This window comes from Musca autumnalis, unplaced genomic scaffold, assembly GCF_047663935.1.
Source record: "Musca autumnalis isolate F117 unplaced genomic scaffold, ASM4766393v1 scaffold_4, whole genome shotgun sequence".
Taxonomy (NCBI): Eukaryota; Metazoa; Arthropoda; class Insecta; order Diptera; family Muscidae; genus Musca; species Musca autumnalis.
In genome coordinates, this window is record NW_027411977.1 from 147,982,040 (window position 1) to 148,000,949 (window position 18,910).

The 18,910-nt window shown below is 35.9% G+C and overlaps 1 protein-coding gene across 8 annotated transcripts in view; it reads right to left on the minus strand.

Moving 5' to 3' along the window:
* The window catches only part of spz5 (spatzle 5 Toll-1 receptor), a 90,003-nt gene that overhangs the window by 3,747 nt on the left and 67,346 nt on the right, over positions 1-18,910 (minus strand). For all 8 annotated transcript variants that reach the window (XM_073980731.1, XM_073980734.1, XM_073980733.1 and 5 more), the window contains exons 5-7: positions 7,130-7,399; positions 6,690-7,066; positions 6,548-6,614 (exon numbers count right to left, since the gene is read on the minus strand). In XM_073980731.1, the coding sequence (XP_073836832.1) occupies positions 6,548-6,614; positions 6,690-7,066; positions 7,130-7,399 (714 nt within the window). The remainder of the gene's footprint in view (positions 1-6,547; positions 6,615-6,689; positions 7,067-7,129; positions 7,400-18,910) is intronic.

Consider the following 18,910-nt stretch of genomic DNA (forward strand, 5'->3'; position numbering starts at 1 on the left):
TTTACCAGTTCATTGTTGCGGCTAAAAAACTAATACTACAAAAAATTTTGAAAATCGGATCAGATTTTACATTTTTATTGTACTTTTTATTCTTTACTCTTTATTAATGAAATACAGAATAAATATTTTAAGTATGTGTATTTGTTAATTTCGCTGGTTCGGTACTGCCATCCATCAGTCTGAATATCTCTCAAACCTGCCAGGTACAATTGTTGATCTAGGGGTTCTCTCTTGTGTCTCTGGACCTCCGTCTCGAGTTCACGGAAATCCTCCCTCACTCCGAGGGCCTATCCATAAGATGGTAATTTGGATGGTCTTGCCTATAACATCAAAGCAAATATTGCATCAAAAATTGTGCCGACGCACCGGCACGATCTTGAACTCCTCATCCAAATGGTCCACTGAAGACATGAGACACCCTGTTAGTGTTTTCAGTTCTGGAAGATTTGCAATTTATCCCATTTCGTTTCATTTACGTTGGCAAACCGTCATATCGCGTTTTATGTGGTTAACAAGATATTTTTAACCACACCCCAAGTGCTGCCGGCTAGGAACTTGAGGGCCTTGTTCTTGTTTCTCATCTTATCGCAGATAGTTGCAGCATTTGGGACGACTTACACATGCTATCGAATGTGACCTTTAGGAATATGGGGTAGTTTGTAGCCGGAATTATTGAACTATCGACCGGCACATTCAGTGGGAGCTTTATTTGCGCCATCAATGTGGTGTACATTGTACCTGTTGACTTAGTGGTGATCAATGCGTTTAGCCTGTCACAAATGTTATCAACTGTGGGATCTGACGCCATGAGCGTACAATCATCCGCGTACGTAATTAACTCAATGCCATTGGCATACTTTCTTATTATTTTAACACGGGCATGCCATAGGGAGTAAGTACTTATTTTTTGGCACTTAAAAGTAAATAAATAAGTACTTTAATAAGTAGTTACGACTTGAAGTAACCAGGGAGTAACTACTTATTTATCTACTTTTTAGTGGCCAAAAAATAAGTACTTACTTCCTATGACATGCCCGTGTTAAAATAATGAGAAAGTAGGCCGATTTGTAATGAGCATTTTTGCTGGGTTGCGTATGTTCATCCTTCTATTCCATTTTAAATCCATTGTTGTCTTAGAATTTAAACAATTAAACAAACTTTTATGTAGTTTTCTTTTAGGTTTGCTGTTTTGTATGTATACACAAACAAAAATCAGCTGTCGTTTATATCCTCATAAAGGCATATATAAACGGTTAAGATTAACCCACTGGATCTTTAAATCCCACAGGGTTAACCTTCAATAGTATAAACGCCCTATTATACTCTTTCAATATACATACTATTTTAACGAAGCTCTTGCTAATTATGGCAAATACACACGAAGGTACTGTAGAACCCAAATTTCAATTACCATGTGTGTCAAATGCGTGTCTAGCTGTAGAAATTCTTCAACTTTTTTTTACTCAGAAGATGTTACTAGCGAACAATATGTTTTGGGAAGCCTTTAAAAACTCAGATCTGAGTTAAATTTTAAACTTATGAATGTCTTAAGTCCTTTATACGAAAGAGTACGAAATTGCATTTATTTAAAAAAGCAAACATATTTATACCCAGAAATCACATCATTTTATTAATATTGTTTATAACGACTACAGCTTGTTGTGTCCGAATTCCGTCGGTCCCTTGACCGACGTTACAAGCGATTTCAACTGTACCTTCATATTAGGAATACACCAAAATATGAACCTGTATTGGTTGATCATTTTCTTCATGGAGCTCGTCCACCCATTGAGAATCCGAAATACCAACTAACAGTCACTACATTAGTTAATCGTTTAAAACACTTCACATCGAGCGGTATCGTAGTACCTTTCAATCTAAGAACCTGCAATACCTCTTTTATGGGGGCTATATTAGAGCTGGCAAACTATTGATAATCCCAATAATGGAATAATGAGGCTAAAACCTTTAAAATTCCGAAAGTTGGGTCGGCAGGTCACGTACTGATGTAGTTCGGTACTATATCAGAACGTGGACCTGCACTGACAAATTTCTGGCGGAGAGTTTTGTAGTCCCAACGAAGACTAAATACCAAATTTCAACAATTTTGGTATGATAATGTGGCTCAAACCTTCAAAATACCGAAAATCGGGAGTGTTATGTGGGCTATATCAAAACGTGGACTCATAAAGTCAATTTTCAATACCAAACATCCTAAGAATAATTGAAACTTCTGTACCAAATTAAAAAGCTCTATGTTAGATAGCTGCGGGTTTACTGAGGGGCCGTTCTAGGGGGTAGAACGGGTGTGGGTTTCTATATTGAAGACCAGGAAACTAGGATCTCCCTTCGACTGTCGGATCATAATACGATCCTCCAGGCCGAAATCCGAGCAATTACAGAGTGTCTGAACTGGTTTAAAGCTAACACAAAGGCAATCACTGTAAACATCCTAACGGACAGTAAAGAAGCAATTAAAGCTATAACAAGCAAGACGGTGAAATCAAAAACTGTCTTGCGGTGTAAAAAGTGAATCAGCGACTACTGCAACCATGGTTCGGATAACATTATATGGGTACCGGGTAGCTAGTGCCTCGTCAACACACGCCAGGGAGCAAACTACGATAAGCCTAGATATTGCTAACCCATTAAAAGCGGCGCGTCTAAAGTTAAAGTTAAACAAGTAAGCAAAGGCTATAGTCGGACGGGGCCGACCATGTGATACCCTACACCACAACCTCTACGAATTAGCTATGTGCAACCACTTTGCACGCTGAATGTCCGGGTATGATCCCCAAGCCTGGCCACATCAAATCAAACGGTAATAATGCCGATACTTTTTGAGTATTTCAGCCTTGAAAAACTTCTCTACAAGTGGCAACTTAGGACTCGCCTTTTGGATTCGGCGATAAAAAATACGTCACATATCAATTACATAACATGAATCCATTGGTATAAGATAAGCCTCCCTTGTCCCTACTGTGATATTTGTGGAGAAATTATATAAATTATACATTTCTAAACAATATGCCAAAACTGGAAATTTCACATTGATTGTGGGTTTATTAAAGATCTATCGTCCTCACATATGCTTGGTAATGCAAGCAGTTTTGGCATTTCGAAAATAGTTTATTGTGGTTATATACATATTTTATATCGATAGAAATACCTAATAATGAATAGAAATTCAAATAATTTGCATGCAAACAAATTTATAAATCCCAAAATTATTCATATTCAATTACACACCAAGTAAGATAGTATAAGTCAGCTCCGCTAACGGTGATATATGTATGTATGTATGTACCTTCAGCATCTGACCAAAAAAGAAACAAACACAATAATTATGCCGTATAAAAAAAATTATAATTTTTTTATTTTGTAGGTAATCAATTGTAGTAAGCTAGCTTCTGATTTTTGAAAAAGTTTGAGAATTATTTTTGGATATTTTGGACCATTATCTCAGGAAGTATGGACTTACTCCGTAAAAATTGTTCCGTTGCAATAGGTACCGTGAAGAGAACCTTCTTCAAACAATTCCAATAGATCCAAGACTGGTCCTCAAACTGCATTTTTCCCAAATTTTGTGTAGGAGGTACTCGAAGGACGGGACTGATATAATCCATATTCCAACCTGATACATTATTAAATGAAATAATAGGATTTGCAAAGTTTGGACCAATCAGAAAATCCCCTTGAGAGTTATCTTGCGGATTTGCCATTTTAGTTAGGTTTCTTGCTTGTTTTCAGGGTTTCTTGGACCTTTTCGGCCATAATCTCTGGAGGTATGGACTTGCCATTGCAATTGTACCGTCGTAAAGGGGGCCGCAAGGACAATCTCCTAAAAAAATCAAAACGATTCGATAGGACTCTTAAATTTCACTTTTCCAAATTTTGTGTGGGAGGTACTCGAAGGTGTGGACCGATATAGTCTTACCCGATCTATATCTAGAAGGAATATTAATTAATGGAAAGTTTGGACCAAATCGATTTCGCACTTCGACAGTTATCGTTCACACAATTTTTCAGACAATTTTTTAACTTTTGTGGGGGAGGTGCCCGAAGGAAATTAAACTATGTTTGGGCAAAAAAATACGAAGTGCAAAATTTGGTTTGAATCGGTAGATCCGTTCGGGAGTTATCGTGCGCACCAGTCAGCTAGACAATAAGACAGATGAAAGGACAGTGCTAAATCGACTCCAAATTGTTTGAAACGAATTTCGTCCAAAAAATAAATAGAGGGCGAAGCGATCCCATGCTGCAATATTTGTATAAAAATTCAATTGGACAACTGAACTGAAAATTTCTATGTCATGATTGAGATAATTTGTAGTATGAGAGAAAATTGTGGTTCTCTACACAAAACCCATTATATATTAGGCAGTAGGCCATAATTGCGGCCTGGAGTTTGATTACAATTTATAATGGACAGACGGACACACGGACGGACGGACACACATCTCAAAATCGCTTTATCTCGCCGAGATATGAAGATTGGTATACCACATTGGGGGTCTCCGACGAATATTTCGCAGTGTTACATGAATTTTTACCAAAACAAACTTATAATAACCTTTCCACATAATGGTGTAGGGTATAAAAATGCCCATATATCCCTCTGAAACATTGAAGAGAAAGGAAAAAACTTAAAAATCCTATGGGGGAACCCGGACGTGGATAAAACAAAGGAACTACTTATAATGAGTAAAAAAGACATTCGTAGACTGACAGGTATCCTTGCGGGACACCTACAAACGCACCCGCACAAGATTGGTTGTGCAGGAAGCAGTGAATGCAGAGCATGCGGAGAGGATGAGGAAACATTGGAACACTACCTCTGTCATTGCCCAGCTTTCGCGACGCTATGAAATCAATTTCTGGGAAATAGCACAATAAAAAGAACTCAACCATATTATCGCAAGCGAGATCAAAAACTTAAGAGATTACGTCAATGGCACAGAATTTCTAAACTGACAAATTGATTTATTTTTTTTTTTGTAATAAATTAACCAAAACAAACATTATCTCAAATTTTGGCTTCCGTAATTAGCGCGCACAACAGGCCTACCCTGGCTTAGGTGTATGTCCATACGTTGATGTGGCGATTCTTATATCGTCCCTCTTTTCAACCTAACCTAGCCTAGGGCGGACATAACGCCCAATTATATTTTAGGCATAAAGTCCGGGGTCAGCGCGGACATAACGCCCAAAATTAATTTTGATAATTGATATAGAGAAGATCCACTTTGTTCCATAAGTTTTCAGATAGACATCATTCAGGAAACGACCATATGAGATGCAAAATTGTCAAAAATTAAGTAAAAAAGTATCAGTGAGCTGTTTCGACAGAGATATACCCTCAGCATCGGATCTAAAAAAGGAGTAAACACAATACTTCTGAGTTTTTGGGCCGATTTCTGAGGAAGTATGGACTTGCCCCCGAAAAAGACATGTTGCAAAAAGACGAGTCCTTAAGCTGAACTTTTTAAACTTTGTGTACCTCCCGAAAGAGTGGTCCAATGTAGTCAGTATTCCGATATAATTCGAGACTGTAAGAAATAATACGATGGCAACGTTTGAATCAAATCGGGTTCTCTCTTCGAGGTTATCTTACGTACTACCAAGTTTAGTTGGTGCTAGCAGGCTTTTTTGGAGCTTTTGGATCATTATCTCAGGAAGTATGGACTTGCCCCCGAAAAAAACTGGCGTTGTCGTAACAAGGCTCTTTGGAAGAACTTGTTGCAAAAAATGTTAAAGCGATCCGAGACGAGCTGTTAAAATGTTTGAACTTTTGTGGCGGATGTACCGGAAGGAGTGGGCCGATATGGTCTATCTTTGAACTTATACTAAGTTTGGACAGAATATTACGATACCCAAAATTTGAACCAAATCGGTATTCCAGCAAGGAACGATAAAGCTCTTGTTGAAATAGTACGATAGGCGGTTGTGACCCTTAGTGGGCACATCCGATGTACTTTTCCTTTTTAATTTTTAATTAAACAAACTACTGTATTATATCTCTATTATTTTCAGATGATGTCACTACTTCTGAAGTGTTCTTTGCATGCTGAAAGCCCGAACACCATTACATTTTCAGCTGTGGCAAAAACCCCTCAGCGTAAAGTAAGCGTCATTTCCAGAATAGTTTAGCCATGTAAAACTTGTCCACAAGTGGATCCGTTAGTCGCCAGTTGATATGCAAGAACTCTTTCTAGTCCCTCCAGGCATATTCATGTGAAATATCTACACATTTAAAATAGGAATATAGATTGAAATGCCATATGTATTTATTAAACCAGCAGTAAAATCGCGACTTCACATTGCACGACTTCCATTTTTGCTGGGCAATGGAACTGACAGTCTATATTTCGAGCATTACTAACTAATATTTAAAGTAAATTCGCTCTTAGTCCGTATAGGAAAATATTTGTATTTTATCCGACATAACAATTCCAATATTTTTTACATTTTGAAATTGCCAAGAAATATTATTAAACTAATAAGCAAATATACAATTATGTTGGCTAGTGTATAAATTAGTACTTACGCGCATAATTCAGTTTTGACCATTTGTCGGGCCGTACTTGCTTCGTTGACCACAAACATCCAGTTCCCTTATAAAAATAATGACAGAAAAACGAATAATATGAGATTAACAGTGATAAATTCAGTTTGTAAATACAAAATACCTTTACTGTTTAATGCTGCTTGAGGTGTTATAAATCGTGATGTCGTCGGACAAAGTGTCATACGTCCAGGACTTTGCCGTCGAACGCGCGACTTGCTGCCCTTATCAACACCCACAATATCCAAGAGATCCATGTTGAGCGATACATCACGGCTCGTTACGTGATGTTTTGATGCATCTTCACCATCGATGGTATCGATAATTAGAGGGCTTTCCGTTTTGTTTGAAGTGGCCTTCTTACTTATGTCACGTACTATCCGCTTTAACCACAGCGTGGGATTGTTTGGCGTTGTCTTTGTATTACTACTACTGGCAAAGGAAGACATTTGATTTTTATTGAAATTTAGACGTTGGCCTGCTGATGTGTACAGCAGAAATCTGAAAAGAAACCAGAAACAAATTATCAAGTTGAACAATTTATCTTGATTTCAAATCACTCACGTAGGACCTTCAGTTGTTGAGGATTTCGTAAATTGATAGGGATCGTCAGTGTAGTGATTGGATGTACCACTTCCACTGCCATATGGCGGCGTATCGTAGTTATAACCACTGAAATCTTTGCCATTGTTGTGTTGAGGGAATATGTAAGCCGGGTCATAAAACACTGGTGTATCATGCCATGCCACTGCTGCGAAGTCATCCCATGTCTCATCGACCAACAGGTTTTTTGCTTCGTATCCCCACTTTTGTACAAGGTGTTTAATTACATACCTGCAAGAAATAAAGTAACTTTACATTAGACACAACTTTCTGTTTGGTTGGATGAACATAAACGCTTACTGATTGAAAATTACATGGTTAGCCCAATGCATTGGTCACGCCTTCAAACCAACACTCATTTATGAGCGCTAAAGCAACACTCAGTCGCATTTGAATAGGTTGGTCGAAAACCAAAATAAAAACTACATATTTCCTAAACGAATAACTTCTCAATAGAAATACTACCAAATAAAAATGACGCTTAACAATATTGTTTGGGACAGCGAGTGTGTCGACTAGTCGTTCGACGATCATTCATGTCACGTGCCACATGATGAGCATAAGAAAGTGTGCTTGCCTGTATCCCCCCTGTTGTTCGAATAAGCCGGCTCTTAAATTGTTGTATTTAAATTAACTTGTTTATCGGCAAATAAACATTTTGGCTAATTTCTAAATTATTAATATGCACCGTGAGTCTGAGCAGACGTTTTGTGTTTTGTTGCAAAAATAAACTAAGGCAATATAAAGAAAAATGCCTCATTTAGCATCATTTTAAGATCGGCCTTATAACGAAGCACTGTTAAATATTTATGTGCGAAAGAAGTGGGTGTCATAGAACTCTACCCACTGAGGATCAAAAGTTCAGTAAAGCTAATTCAGATAAAAATATGATCAAGTCAAAGTCAAAAAGCCTATATCATTCAAAATTCTAATTAGTATTAATCGAAACCTGTGCAATATTTTCCTGCCGGTAGAATTTGTGAAACATCCCTACTTTCGATTTTTTACGTAAGGATGATTTTTGTAATTTGAGCATCTACTCAGTACAAATCGTATAAATAGCGGGTTTATACATTCACTATTGCATATCGTCATTTTTCGTATCCCACAAGTAAAACTAATTAATAAGCCCGAAACAAAACAGCAATCTTTAGAAGAAACAATTGGTTTGAGTGGATACAAAAGTGTAGTATAAATTATGCTGGAGAATACTTTGATACTTTGAATAAAACCACTTTTTATAATAAACTAGTGGACCCGGTGAGCTTTGTCTCGCTGACGGGTATTGATTATGTGAGTTCAACTATGCTTTCTATGAGATTGCTATCACCTTGCAGAGGTCAAATGCACATTGCAGTTAATTGTTTGATTTTAAGTATTTAGGACGACGTAGAATGTTTGCTGTATTATTAGGTGTAATTTGTAAATTGTGCATTATGACTTCAATATATTTCTCGTCCTCATATATTTAAGAACCGTGATCTTTTACTCAAGAAATTGTAGATATTGTAAGTAAGAATTATGTTCAGAACCACGTTGAGATTTGTGTCGAAAAAAATGGTTTTATCCAACCGAATATTTAAATGTTAATGTCGGATGAGTGATTCGGCAATATTTAAAAAATACAGTCGCTATTCCAATTGAGGGAACTACCTCCACGATGTCCATAATGTCGTCCATCTGTTGAAATGAACATAAAGCATACAACATTTAAGATAGAGCTTTCAGAGAACATTATACAACTCCTACGACTTAAAATCTATATTGCTCCTAGGAATTTTGGTATTGAAGACGGATTATATCGGTCCATGTTTTGAAATCACCCATATAGAACGACACGGCCATATATCCGGTATTTTGGTGCTATATGCTCTTTTGTGGGGGTAGAAACCTTTCTTATATAATGTTTTCGGTAAAGCTCCACGTTGCGATAAAGCATCAATAAAATGACATTGCCCGATATTTTGTATTTGGTCTCCGCAAAGCTTTTTTACACAAAATTGTAGGTCGAATTCTTGAATCACGAAATCTGGTAAATCTTGGACATCTTTATACAGTTCACAGATATAATTTCGAATTATCTGACTCGCGGGACAGCATTTCACAACACAAAGACAATTTTGTCAATACATACGTTTACAGCATGTGAAATTAACACCAACATGTTTTAATTCCCCAATAATTCACCGAAAATCATTGCATTGACCGAAACCACTAAAAATCTTTTGCAATTTGTAATTTTTCATTTAAATTATTTCAATGCAAATTAAATTGATTGCTGTAAATAAAATATTTTTAGCTTTCATGTATTGACAAAACTGATGTATAAAATATGTACATTTTCGCTAAGAAATGCAAAAATCATAAGTCAACAATAAAAGACCCAATTAAATCTGTGGAGACAATTAATTTTCTTAAATTTTTTGCAAAATTTTCGAGAATTTTTCGCAATTTTTTTAAGGTTTATCCTTTTCTGCCATGAGACCATTCCGAATTGATGCGAATTATTAAAATTACTTCTGCCGTTCTTGAGTTATAAGCGTTGTAACTAACACCACTCCTTTTATATGTAGATATGAGGGGTGTAAATATTAGAAGCTTGTAGATCCTATCTTATCCCAATCAATTTTCCTGGTTTATAATCATTAGTTCAAATATTTTTTTTCTCAGGAAAATATGTTGAAAATCCTTTACAGTAGCTTCAAGTTTGACACAGTACGCAGTGCATTGATTTTAATATGGTATTTCTAGTTCTTCGTGTGTGGAAACTAGGGTAATGACTTTTCTACTTTTTTTCTCAAAAAATATTTCCTGTTGCAAGAATAAACGAACTTTTGCAAATTAATGACTAAAATAACGTTTATCTCATTTAAGTATTAAAACCAGTAAGGAAAGGAACAAAGGGCGGGACCGGGTTTGACACAGTACGCAGTGCATTGATTTTAATATGGTATTTCTAGTTCTTCGTGTGTGGAAACTAGGGTAATGACTTTTCTACTTTTTTTCTCAAAAAATATTTCCTGATGCAAGAATAAACGAACTTTTGCAAATTAATGACTAAAATAACTTTTATCTCATTTAAGTATTAAACCAGTAAGGAAAGGAACAAAGGGCGGGACCGGGTGGGAGAAAATAATGGAGAAAAATGTATTGTTGTGCTTCCTAAAGTGCTAATATCTACTATAATTTTGAATTTTTTCCTATTATTAACAAAGTTGTAGCTGAAAACAACAGTAAACTAAATTAGTGCTCATATATTGGTTATATGGTATTAAAATCTACTGTAATAATATCCTTTGTTTGTTTGTTTTGTCGAAAATTCATATATATTCGTCGTAAAGATAAAGCGATTTTGAGATGTGCGTCCGTCCGTCCATTAAAAATTGTAATGAAATTCCAGGCCGCAATTAGGGACCAATCGTCACGAAATTTTGCATGGAGGTCGTGTTCCCACAAGAATAGAAACGATTAGTTTTTGGTGGTGATCGTGAAATATTTAGGGGGTGAAATGGACCAAAAACTAAATTCTTATCCGATTTTGTATCGGTTCTGTAGGTCCCAATGATGGCCTGATCGCGAAATGTTAAGTAAGGTTTGGGTTTTCGAAAAAGATGAAGCCTGCAATTTGACATGATGATCAGATAATATTTAGCGGGTGAAATTGACTAAAAATTTGTGTGAAAATTGGTACATTTTTTAGCATAATGACTATATCTTTATTCCTGGGAGATATGTTCCATGCCCTTAAGTTATATTCAGAAGAATAAATCTTGAACGTTCCATTGATGCCAATTACGCTTATACATACAGGGATCCCATAGTTTTAATTGTGTGTAGTGTAACCATAACCACGCTGGTTATATTTATTATATCGCAGTTATATTTTAATACTGACACATTTTTGCACGACGTAACAGGTTTGGTCAAGGAAGATGTCAATAATTTTGAAAAATAATCGGAAAGTATTTATCGGGTGAAATTGACTATTGACCATTGTTGGAAAAATATCCAAATTCTATTTTTGGTCCAAATTTTAAATTCTGGTGCAATATTCGGACAAATTACGAACACGAAACATGGAAATCAACTCTTGACCTCTCCTTCGATTCAAATTAAATCAATAAAAAAGTATGCAAAAATAGCAATTAATAATTATTTCAATAACATAAGGTGTCGCAATCATATAAAATAAATTCCGTGGAAAACAGTGCTCAGAGGATGTGGTGTAGGGTATCACATGGTCGTCTTCGTCCGACTATATCCCGCTCCTACTCGTTTGTATTGTATATATCTCAACCTTTAGGCTAACGACAAAAATGTACCTTATCGAAATAATAGTCTCACTTTTCATATGTTTTGACGAAATTCGCTTCAAACAATTTGGAGTCGATTTAGCCCAGTTCCTCCACATTTTGAATTTCGCAATATTTTGTACAAACTTTAAGACATATCGGTCCACTCCTTCGGGCACTTCCCACACAAGACTTCAAAATGGTGCGCAAAATAACTCTCGAAGGTCCAAACCGATTAGGTTCGAATATGGATTATACCGGTTCCCACACAAAATTAAAAATATCCGATTTCACCGAAACTTTTCCTTAAATTACTTCCAAACATACATATATCAAGTACTTGATATTTTTTGAATTTTGAACGGTTTAGTGTGTAATCAATTTATGAAGCCGAGAGAAGAGGAAGAAAATCGCACTTGTGTTGCTATTTTGACCATTGAGAACCGTTTCTACAGAGTTCGTATGTTCTACACCATTTTCAACTGTAATTCAGAAAATAGCAGTTGTAATTCAGAAATTCCATTTTAAATTCAGGTATTTTATTTGTAATTCAGAACTTCCATTTGAAATTCAGGTATTTTATTTATAATTCAGAAATTCTATTTGAAACTCAGATATTTTATTTGTAATTCAGATATTCCATTTGAAGTTCAGATATTTTCTTTGAAATTCAGATATTCCATTTGAAATTCAGATATTTTATTTGTAATTCAGATATTCCATTTGATATTCAGAAATTATATTTGATATTCGGAATATTGCATTTGAAATTCAGAATATTTTTTTTGAAATTCAGAACCCTTCAATTAGTTTTTCAGAAAATAATCAATTTATGAAATATAATTTATATATGATGTGGTTTATTTACATCATCAGAGAGACATGCTAGAGTAATAAAGTAATTCTGAATTTCAAGTGAAATATTCTGAATTTCAAATGAAATATCTGAATTTCAAATGGAATTTCTGAATTTGAAATGGAAATTCTGAAATTCAAATGGCATATTCTGAATTTCAAATGGAATATCTAATTACAAATAAAATATCTGTATTTTAAATAGATATTCTGAATTATAAATGGAATTTGTGAATTAAAAATAAAATATCAGAATTTCAAATGGAATTTCTGAATTACAACTGCTATTTTTTAAATTACAGCTGAAAATGGCATAGAACGTTGTTTATTGAGATGTAAGGTACATTTTGTAATTGGTTGTTTGCTTAAATATTGATCGATATCACCGTCCGACAATTTTCAAAAAATTTGTTACTCTTGAACCGGACTATATACGTTTGAAAGTATAGGCAAAATGGAGTATAATGGTATTTTTAATTTTTCGTTTTCTCATCGTTTTGACCTTCTAGAGGTCAAACAAATTTCAAAGGTCAACATTTTTCAAAAAAAAAAAATATTTTAAATACTTGTAATCGTCTTACGATGCTGGTATTGATGTCGTATTATAGAGGAGAGTATAGGCTTTATATAATAATTATAAATTATAGCATTCCAGGATAAAAAGGACATCAAAAATATCCTTGAAAAGTTAAGTCAAAAGTATTTAAAATATTTTTTTAAAAAATGTTTACCTTTGAAATTTGTTTGGCCTCTAAAAGGTCAAAACGATTAGAAAACGAAAAATTAAAAATGCCATTTTACTCCATTTTGCCTATACTTTCAAACGTATATAGTCCGGTTCAAGTGTAATTTTGGCCGTCGGACAGTGTTTTAAAACTGTAGACCAAAATCCGAGAAAAACTCATAACGATAATTTGACCTTGGCGATTTGTACCTTGAAGATGAGGTTGAATGGATTTTATGTGTTCGCAATTATTATTCTTTAAGACGAGAGCTACAAATTTGCTTCTACGAGTGAATCCAAATTCTTAGCGGTTTAGAAGATATGAGCCTGACATATGATCCCTTTTGACATCAAGGCCTCAGGTTGTCGGCCCCATAGCCGCGAAAGTTGAAGTGATAGGGAAAAACATCGGGACACGTGTCTTCTTATTTGTTTTCTTCTATCACGCTGCGGTATCAGAAAATGGTTAATAATTTTCGTGTCGTATAGTGTTATCCAAAACCGAAATAACCCGGCTTTCACGAAAAGCCGCATAAAATATAAACCAAATCAGATATAGATCGTAAAGATCGATGAACATGTTTCATTTTTATTTATAGTTAAGTGAAGGCATCTAATTTTGAGTCGAATGTATCTCTTCTGATTCTCACAATTAAAGAAAATTAGTGAGATGCAAAACGATATGTCATTTTTATACCCTCCACCATGATATGGAGGGTATATTTGTCATTCCGTTTGCAACTTATCGTAATAATCATTTGCGAAGCTATAAAATACATATTAAGGTGGTTTTAACACAAAGGGAAACAATTGATTGGTGTGTCTTTTTACTTACTAAATGTTCCTGAAACAAATTTTTCAGCAACTTTTCCTTTATATAACTGTCAAATTTTGAAACATTTGTAATAATTATGATGTCGTAATAATAGGCATGATGTCGGATTTTTTAGTCGGCACCCTCATAAATTGTTTAGTTTTGTTAGATTTTAAGATTGTTAAGGTTTGAGCACAATTGGAATATGTTAACACGTGCCACTGGGTCGTCGAAGTTTCCATGGTAATTTGTATGGGACTAGAAACGAATTTTCATGAAATAGCTCTACAGACAACGTTTATTGTCCTATCGATGAAAAAATTTTGTGGCTAAGAAACTAATCTTAAAAAAATTGTAAAAATCGGCTCGGAATTTAATATTAGCAATATAGGGCCCATGGATACTTTAAGGCCCCAGTGGCACATGTTAACATATTCCGATTGTGCTCAAACTTTGGCAATTTTAAAATCTAACAAACCTAAAAAACTTAGAGGCACCGCCTAAAAAAATCCGACATTGATTTTTAAATCCACCCTGGTACATATATTCTGATCAGCGTGAAATTCTAAGTCGATTTAGACGGATACGAAAATTACGCACATCCGATTTTGTATACAGCGAATCAATCGCTTCATATATCTATGCAAATTGTGCGATGTTTCACTCAGCGGGTAAAATGTGCCGTCAGTTGCTTCACAAAAATGCAAAAACCTTAGAGTGGGTAAATCCGATTTCAGTAGCACCTCCGATTTCAGTAGCACATCCGATTTCACACCCTTCAAAAATACGTCAATATACACATATTACAAATAGATTCGTCATGAACCGCGGATGTGCCTAAGCCACCACCATTTATAAATGTGTGTACATGTTAGAGATAGCCAGTGGGCGCTTACTGAGAGCAAGGGAGCGTAAATTTCAATGTAAAACACATTGAAATGTGTGCTCACTTGCTCTCAGTGCATGTGTTTGTTTTTTTTTGTGGCTTTTGGGTTTGTATTTGTTTGCACCCAAACATATACTTGTTTGCAGGACCCAAACATATGTTATGTTTGGGACTGATTGCAAACAAATATATGTTTGCTGCAAAATATGTTTGGGGCATATGTTAGAAAGGCCTTTTTTCCTCCGTGTATTTACAAATCAACTTTACTTTAGCAAGGGCATATCGCACCGAATAACTATTTATTCTAAGGCCACTTGCAATTGAAAAATAATCTAAAAACACTCTCACCTCTTCAGGGAAAATGTCAAAATGTTTAGTTTTTACACCTTTTTTTGAACAATAGTGGAATTCTGTAACTAATCTTTTGTGTTACAGACAAAAATCGGTAAAATTTAAATGCAAAATTATGAATGAAAAGGATGAATGAAAGTTGTCGGTAGGAATTAGCGACAAATTTATTTTGATCGCTAACTTACCGAAAAAAATTCGTTAATTACCGAAATTATAAGCATTTTAATTTTAACGATTTTTAACGGAACTCGAAAAATGAGTTACAGAATTCTACTACAGGTGCGATATGATCTATATTTAAAACAGTTGAGGTGAATTTGAGTTCAATTTCAACACACTCCACATTTTATTTTGCTCTCTGCTGGATTTGAACATGCGAATTGTGAACATACACACTGTGCCACGTGCACTTCTTCGTATTTTTGCTTGTAAAAAATTGTTTGAAACGGTGAGCGTTGAACACGCAACTTTCGTTTTTATAGTCGGACCGTACTTTTTTAGTGTGCCACCGTACTCATTACATAGTAATGACTAAGGTAAGTAGTTTTGTAAAATTTAAAAAAAAAAAATAAACCATTATTTTTCAGCTTACTGTTATTGTAGAATGTATATAATGTGGCTTCAAAATTTTTTGCTGGAGAATTGCTATTGGAGTTCTTTTGTGGTAGCCAAGTTTCATTTAGTAAGATTAATCAGAAAGCGAATTCAGGTCTTAGACTTCAGTTGCCGTCAAAAGCTTTGTGCGATGAATCCACCAAAGAAAGAAGGAAACGATAAAATATGCGTCGCGAAGCTTGAATAAATATATAAAGATAAATATTTGTTTTTTAATTAACTGAATTAACCGAATACTTCGTATCTTCAAATTTGCAATAATGTCCGTATAAATAGAAGTTTTAAAACTCCGCCGTTGTCTTCTAGCCATTCACATCCTATGTGCCAGATGAGCTGAAAAACCACCAGCGAAACAATCTTAGCATATTGGTTGGGTGTGTGGGACTTCGCAAGAATTCACTTTTTAAATATAAACTCCTTAGGTCATGTTAGCTCGATTAATTCAATTAATTAAACAAAAAAATGTAATAAATAATTACCTCGGTCCTAATAAACAACAATAAATGAAATATTTGTTATTTATTTGTGATTAAAAACATGTTTTGACAGCAAATGAATGCCGGTATCACCTTCCGCCTTGGATAGCCTAGTAGCGGATAGCAGAGTAGCACAGTCAATTTGAGGGGAAAAGGAAAGTCAAAGTTTGGACTATATGTTAGGGTGGATTGTTGTACAGAAACCACGAACCACTACAGAAGAACAATACGTTTTTCTCGACATTAGTCTTTTGCCCATTCCGACCATGAACATTATCTGATCATGTCCAAAACCAATAACTTTCTTCCTATCTGGGACCCATCAGCCCCCAAAATTTCGTAGCTTGATTACAAAAAAAAAAAGAAAAATGGGATGTGTCATACGTTGTATTATTGTAAAGGTGAGATTTTCTACTTTAATAGGCATTCTTTGCTTTTGGAAGGTCACTAGCCAGAGCTGTGATAATCGACTTTGCAATTGAAATACCAAAAATGAAAACTAGGGTTGGATTAGCGACTATTGCGATATCTCCGTTGTTTGTCAACCTGCTCCAACCAACTTTACATTGCTGTAAAGGTGAAGTTTTCCACTTGCATTGCTTTGCATGTGGAATACTCTCAATAGTAGCGGAAATATTTGCATTAGACCGAAACCTTGTGTTTTCTCCACATAAGTTTTTTTGCCCATTCCGACCCCTGAATCTTATCTGACCCTCACCAACATCCATAGGCTTCTTCCCCTCCAGGACTCTCATCAATCCACAAAATTTCCTGACGATCCCATCAAAATTGCTCCCTGTAGGGTGATTACAATGTTTAGGTCCGTCGGATGGACACACATAGCCAGATCGACTCAGCTCGTCGGGGTCGGAATGGACAAAAAACATATTTGGAGAAAAAGTCAACGTTTTTTCCAAAGCGAATATCGCAGTTTCTATATGGGGTATACCAAAAGCAAAACCAATGAAAGTAGAAAATATCACCTTTCTAACGATGCAGAGTAGTTTGTCGTAGGTGGTTAAAAAACGAAGATATCATAATAGTCGCAAATAAAACGCAACTTTTCATTTTTACGATTTTAATTACAATGACGAATATCGCAGCTTTGGTTGGAGACTTTTCAAAAGCAAAGTCTGAATATGAAAGTAGACAATCCCATCTTTACAATGATGAAAAAAAGTAGGTTGGTGTAGGTGGCCAAATAACGGAGATATGACAATAGTCGGTAATACATCCCATTATTCCATTTTTTAATCACGCTACAGATCGCAATTTTGATCTGCTCGTCGTCTGAGGGTTAATGGGTGTCCTATAGAGGAAGAATCCTATTAACTTTGGTGATGGTTGCATAATATTCAGGGGTCGGAATGGGCAAAAAACTTATGTGGAGAACATTCATTTATTGTAATTGTTCCACAAATATCCCAGGCGGAACAAGGGAGACTTCTCTCATATTAATGAGTGTACCCCGATTCATATTATCTCAATGATATTGGACCTAAAGTTTATCGCCGAGTCCGAACGGCGTGTCCTAAGACACCATTTGTAGAGAAGTTTTAAATGGCTGAAATACTCAGGACATGCCACCATCATTACTGAGGGGTACTTTGCCACCGTTGAAAGTTTGATGTTGCCTAGCCGGGGAATCGAACCCACGACCTTCTGCGTCCATGGCGGGTGTGCATAACTTTGCACCACGGAGGCAACGTTTTATTCATATGCGAATATCTCCGCTTCTAGTAGGCGTATTTCAAAAGGAAAGCCCGTCGATGGAAGAAGATAAGATTTCCTTTGCATTGTTGCAAAGTATGTTGTTGCAAACAAAGGAGATATCGTAGTAGTCGGTAATTTTTTCACGTCGCAATTTTGATCAGATAGTCACGAAATTTTGGTGGTTAATGGGGGTCCCAGAGACGAGGAAGCTTATTAAGTTTAGTGATGGTTGCATAATGGGTGACGTAGGGGATGGAAGATACCAAGGAAAGGTCCTGGCCGGTTTTAACATGGCAAAGCCCAGGATTTATCTTGGTCCCTCTTTCATCTCAAGTGGATACTGGCCTCCCCGTGGTGTCACCTGGGGAACTGCTTTTAACATCCGTACATGTGCCGCGCGTTCACCCATAAGAACGTTAAAAACTTGGGTTTGGGCGTCGGGTTAGTAACCCTCCCCTAGAAAAAAAGCCTACTATGAAAAAACGAAAGAAAAGAAAAATAAACCCCTCTTATGTTGACGAACAGTACAAGGCCGATATTACTGCCGTACAGGAAATACGATGAATTGGGAAAGGAGTCACAACAACACCTAAAGGTGACGCACTGTATTATGGCTGACATGACGTAAAGCATGAGCTTGGTTGCGGATTCGTAGTTAGTCGGAGGCTAAAACATCTGGTATCAAGCTTCACCCCAGTGAATGAAAGACTTGCTGCAATTCGAATAAAAGCTAAATTCTTCAACATCAGTTTTATTTGCGCTCATGCTCCCACTGAAGAAAAGGACGAACAGACCAAAGATATATTTTACGAGCGCTTAGAAGAAACATATGACCGTTGCCCTGCCCATGACATTAAAATCATTCTAGGCGATTTTAATGCCAAAATTGAAAAGGAGAATATCTTTGGCTCAACAGTCGGGAAATTCAGTCTCCACAGTGAAGCATCTGACAACGGTATGAGGCTGATAGACTTTGCAGCTGCAAAAAACATGGTAGTTAGCAGTACCAGATTTAA